This window comes from Heptranchias perlo, chromosome 5 (assembly GCF_035084215.1).
Source record: "Heptranchias perlo isolate sHepPer1 chromosome 5, sHepPer1.hap1, whole genome shotgun sequence".
In the NCBI taxonomy this organism is placed as follows: Eukaryota; Metazoa; Chordata; class Chondrichthyes; order Hexanchiformes; family Hexanchidae; genus Heptranchias; species Heptranchias perlo.
The window spans coordinates 9,052,206-9,057,907 of record NC_090329.1 but is presented as its reverse complement, the minus strand read 5'-3'; the positions used below and the strand labels follow the sequence as shown (position 1 = coordinate 9,057,907).

Sequence of the window (5,702 nt, the reverse complement as noted above, 5' to 3'; positions counted from 1 at the left end):
CTGATATGGCTTTCCACTGAAGATCTGGCGGGGTGTATAACAGGCAGCCGATCCCATAGTTTTTCACCCCCTGCCGAAGTTGAAAGTTAGCCCCTGTGTGTCTTATATTGTAGCGGCACAGAGCTCTCTGAGTGTTGTGCAGAAATAACATGCCTTGTGCCGGGATGTACATATGTATGGAATGTATTCCATTAGCATTATGTGCTCCTTCATACTCTGAATGATTCTAAACTGCGCTTATCACTGTGTTCGGTATTTCAATTATCTGTGAACTAAGTGGCAAGTAATTCATTCTGAACATGAATGATGCTGTGCCACTTGTAAAGTATGAAGAATGAAATAGTGCTATGAACGTGATTTAGCTCGCAATGATGTAGGATGTAGAGGATTACTGCCAGTGACGACTCAGTACGTAGAGCTTGAAATGACACAGGGCATAAAGCATTGCCACTAATAATCATATAGGAGAGTATTGCAAGTATGGGACACAGAGTTCTACAGTTGGAAGGGGGACAGAATCTATCGTGTTGAGTTTTCTTCTCAAGTTCCATGCCTTTGTACTGTACAATATGAAGTATTTTAAAATAGAAATCTCTTGTTCACAGGCTTCGATCTGATGAAGTGTGAGGATCCAGGAATTCCTAATTACGGCTACAAGATACGAGATGGAGGGCACTTTGCGGACACTGTTATCTTGTATAGTTGCAACCCAGGATACACACTGCATGGAAGCAGTACATTGATCTGCCTGAGTGGAGATCGCAGAGTATGGGACAACCTTTTGCCTTCGTGTATAGGTAAAATCAATAAAAAAATATAAGCCTAGGAATTCCAGTTGCTGATATTATATATTATATTCTCTCACCTCTCCCTCCCTTCCCCCTCAGTTTAACACAGGGATCATTCCCTTTATTTTAAATAGGGGAACAGCTTGCGATTCATAATTTTGAGGCTATATCAGTTATTTCTCCCTTTGTTCAACATTTTGCACCAACATTGTCTACTTTTCTCAGAATTTTAAAAAATTGGCTGCCCTTAATCTTCATATTTCTAATGAAAACAATTTTGGATCTGTGAGTCTCTATTCATAGCTTACACAGCAAGAAGGTCCCAGGTTGAATTCCTGATCAGCGCTGAATTAGCCCAGCTCAGCCAGCACAGCAGTATAGGTGCTACAGTTACTTTCAGCGTTCGTGGACCAGTGAGGGGAAAAAAATAACTGTTCCTGCTCCTGACAGTTACCCACAAATGCTTATTGGCAAGTGTGTGTGTCAGCAATGTGAGGTGAAGACAGAATTGGGCTCGGCTGTGATTCCTCCCTAAGGTCAGGCAATCTCTTGGCACTTGCTTTCTAAACTCACATAGGAAGAATTGGCACTTGAGAGAGAGATATCAGAGGGCAGCCAATGCCAGTGGAACCATGTCCCAGAGTAGATCAATGGGTTCAGGAAGGGAAGGGATAAAAGCGTTCACAAAAACTGCACTTGCATCATATTTACAACTCAATTGCATTTTGCTGCGAAGCTCATCAGTTTTATTCTCTCCCTTTACCTCATGTGAAGTTGTGATATTATGTAGAAGTATTGGCTGTATCAATGTGTTCGTTGAGGTCTGCCACGGGTAGCCAGAAAAATGAGCTGTTGAAGAGGTTGAGCAGATGTGGAACGTTCATAAAATGTAAAGACAAGCACCTAAACTGCGATTATATGACCACTTTCACATTGATGCAGTGACTTTCAGTGTGCAAGGTTTGGGTGAGTGAAAAACTTTTAAGGTAGACATTGGTCTTGTGCAAAAGTGTTGGATCTCCAGGTAACTTCTTTCCATGGGATCTACTTTAATGTTGAAAGAAAACGGATACTCCACCTGACTCTCCTAATATTAAACATTAGCCGTTGAGGGAACAGATTTCCTTGGTGGCTGACAGTGTGGCCTGCAGTTAGACACAGTTAGTAGAATAACTCTGGTCTGCTGACTGTACATCGCACCCCACCAATATTCTACTTTTAACTGCGGCCTTAATTTGGCTGTTCAAAAAGGCCTTATTGTAATTTTTCCAACTTAACTAACGGAAATGGCCTCTGGACAGTGTGACCAAGACTGCAGTGAAATTCCGTGGCAGACGGCCAAATAAGCAACAAAATGCAAGCTGTAGCTTCTAGACCTGAACTCAATCCCCTAATCATTCCCTCAACTTTACAAACCTAATTTAAAAATCCATGTCTTTCCTCTTGGGCACATCATACATGCACACCAGCCATCCATATCATCACTTGAGTGGCTGCGGTGGGAGACAGAACCTGTCTGAAACTCATGTTAATTATGCATTAAAAATTATTTGCAGTTGTACACACTTGCAAGGAGAAACCCTATTGTTGTGCCATGTTAGCTGTATTAAAACTCAAAATTTCACTGAGGAAAGGAAAAACATGGAGCCTAGAGTCAACTGAATGTATGTACCGCTGCTGGGTGGAGGGGTGAAACTGGGGAAAAAGCTGTCACAGGAAAATTTACTTCACATTTGAGAACTTCAGTCTTACTGTAATAAATATTCACTCCCTCCACCACTGACGCACCGTGGCTGCAGTGTGTACCATCTACAAGATGCATTGCAGCAACTCGCCAAGGCTTCTTTGACAGCACCTCCCAAACCCGCACCCTCTATCACCTAGAAGGACAAGGGCAGAAGGCACATGGGAACACCACCACCTGCACGTTCCCCTCCAAGTCACACACCATCCTGACTTGGAAATATATCGCCGTTCCTTCATCATAGCTGGGTCAAAATCCTGGAACTCCCTACCTAACAGCACTGTGGGAGAACCTTCACCACATGGACTGCAGCGGTTCAAGAAGGCGGCTCACCACCACCTTCTCAAGGGCAATTAGGGATGGGCAATAAATGCTGGCCTTGCCAGTGATGCCCACATCCCATGAATAAATTTAAAAAATAATTTTATGGTTTGGTGTGAGTTATTTTCTCGGCTTTAGAGTCCCTGATGACTTCCGTAAGTGGTCCTTACGTCCCCTATGATCTGGGGTGCATCTTTACTGCCCAATATCTAGTTAAATGATTACATGACCTTGGGGTTATAAAGGAGAATCCTGACACTGCCTACCAGCTATTGACATGTCACATGTGCCACAAAAAGCATTCTCTCTCTATGGAAGGCAGACTGAAAAACATTCTACTGAGATAATGCACAACATCTAGCTAACAATTGGTTTATTTTACATAAAATACATGAATGAACAGTGTACCATTTTCACTGTGAGAATGCTCACTTTTCTTATAGTCCTCAGTTGTGGAAAATAATAAAGACCCAACTTTAATAACATCGACTTTTCATACTAAGGTATTCAAAGCAGACTGCGCAGAATTGTCCAGGAGGTAACTGTCCTCGACAAGTGACATGTCAACTTGCTTAGAATGTTGAGCAGCTCAGCCTATGCATGGCCAGAAAAGATAGCAGCCTCTCCATCCAGTAGCAGTGTTTATATTTCTGCTGGAGGCATTGCATCTAATTTAACTGAAATTGCATTCACACTCCATTAATGTTACATATGGAGTGTAGATCAGATTTGAAGGCCTGAACTGATTCCAAAGCAAAGCAGAGAAAGAGACCCTCTTCTTGGAAGTCTCAATCCAACAGATTCTGGTGTCTGTTCGAGCCCTGACTTTGCAGTCAGATTGCACTTTCACACTAACTGCAGCATTGGTAAATTGCTCCAGATGGCACCCATATCGAGTGCCAGTTATAGTGGCAGAATAGCTGTAAACACGCTGCATGTCCGTTCCTTCAACTGGTGAATGGTGCTTGGCTCAATAACGGGAGCAATTATTTGGGATGGAGATGTGGTGAGAGAAGTTTTCTGCTATTGTTACCAACAACCTAATCTTTAATGTATCAAAAAAATAGTACTCACAAGGTAAAATAAAATCAGATAATAATGGTAAAGTACAATAGGTCGGTCAGCGCCTCAGAGAAAGATTGGTCAATATTTTGGGTGTGACCTTTTATCGGTATAGCTGAGTTCTGATGAAGGGTCGCATGTGAAATATTAACCTTTCTCTCACTTTTAGATGCTGATTGACAGTCTGTGGATTTGCTGTTTGCTTTTTATTTTCAAAATAAATCTGGATGAGGCGTGCTGTGCATTTTTAATTGCCTCTCACAGTGAAGAATGTAATCACTGGATTATTTTTATTTGTGTTGATCTTTCAGCTGAGTGTGGAGGTCACTTTAAAAGTGCTACTGCTGGGAGGATTCTTTCCCCTGGATACCCAGCACCATATGATCACAACGCCCACTGCACTTGGATTATAGAGGCTGATCCAGGGAAAACAGTCAGGTATTTCTTCCTCCTTATGTATTGTGATGTGGAGATGCCGGTGATGGACTGGGGTTGACAATTGTAAACAATTTTACAACACCAAGTTATAGTCCAGCAATTTTATTTTAAATTCACAAGCTTTCGGAGGCTTCCTCCTTCGTCAGGTAAATGTTTACCTGACGAAGGAGGAAGCCTCCGAAAGCTTGTGAATTTAAAATAAAATTGCTGGACTATAACTTGGTGTTGTAAAATTGTTTACTTATGTATTGTGTTCAAGCTGCCCCCATATGGGAGCAGAGACACAGTCTTAACTCATAAAATACAATTTGTTTTGCCCCTGTATATTGTGAAAAACATGATGAAGTGTAAACGCTACAAACTTAAATATCAAGGTGTTGGTTTAATCTGTTTCTGGTTGCTGTTGAAGTGAGACACTCTTTACATACAGACTGACAGGGAGGGGCGGAAGTAACGGGTCGGCAGTTGAGTAGTTGCATAAATCACATAGACTAACAGAGAGGAGTGTGTTAGAGGCAGGCAAAAAATATGTGTGACAGAGACAGGGTGAGGGGAATACATGTGACATAGACAGACTGACGAGGAGGATCGTGACAGGTTGATGGAAAGGTATGTGATAAAGAGGGTCACAAAAGAATGTTGTGCAATAGGAGGCTTACAGAAAAGAATGTGTTGGACACAGCAATATAGTGATAATAAATGTCCAGTGGTGTAGAAGTTGTAAACCAAGCCGTATTAAATGAATCAATTTTCCAACCTCCGAATTATTAGTCCATGGGTATTGTACTTCAGTGAATTATTTCGGCCTTTCATAACGGTGACAGCAATGATTTAAATTTTGTATCCACAATGCCTGATTTATTATTTTATTAGCTAAATTAGATAATTTAATTAACTACCAGCGCACTGTGCCAGATCCCTTGTGCAGCAAAAAGGATTAGAGGATAGCCTAGAAATTACTGTTAGTTCACTATTTGGGGGTAAACGGTGGGTCGCAAAAAGTTTTTGGGAGTAAGAAATTTGACTCTGCTGTTTTCCTCACAGTTTTGCTGTTTTCAGTCTGTGGGCTAAAATGTATTTCCCATCTTGCAATGAAAAGGAACAAACACTGATCCTCTTAATCAGCTGTGAACCGTAGTTAAGCACCTCAGATAGCATCGAGGGGGCAAAGCCATATGTTCATTCAGCAAAACCGCTGTAGAATTGGATGAGTAAGGAAAGCCAGTTAGAAACGTCAGGCACTACAAGCACTTATGTGGGCAACTGGGATGGAGGCACACAATTTATAGGACTGCCGGTCACTCCCTCCTCTTTCTTCCCTCCCTCTGAAGCATCTCCGAGGGGAGCCT

General features: G+C 41.9%; 1 protein-coding gene across 1 annotated transcript in view; it reads left to right on the top strand.

The window, feature by feature from the left end:
- The window catches only part of LOC137321575 (CUB and sushi domain-containing protein 1-like), a 2,214,006-nt gene that overhangs the window by 1,763,240 nt on the left and 445,064 nt on the right, over positions 1-5,702 (top strand). Inside the window, exons 24-25 of the mRNA XM_067984007.1 lie at positions 606-797; positions 4,227-4,353. Of these exons, the coding sequence (XP_067840108.1) occupies positions 606-797; positions 4,227-4,353 (319 nt within the window). The remainder of the gene's footprint in view (positions 1-605; positions 798-4,226; positions 4,354-5,702) is intronic.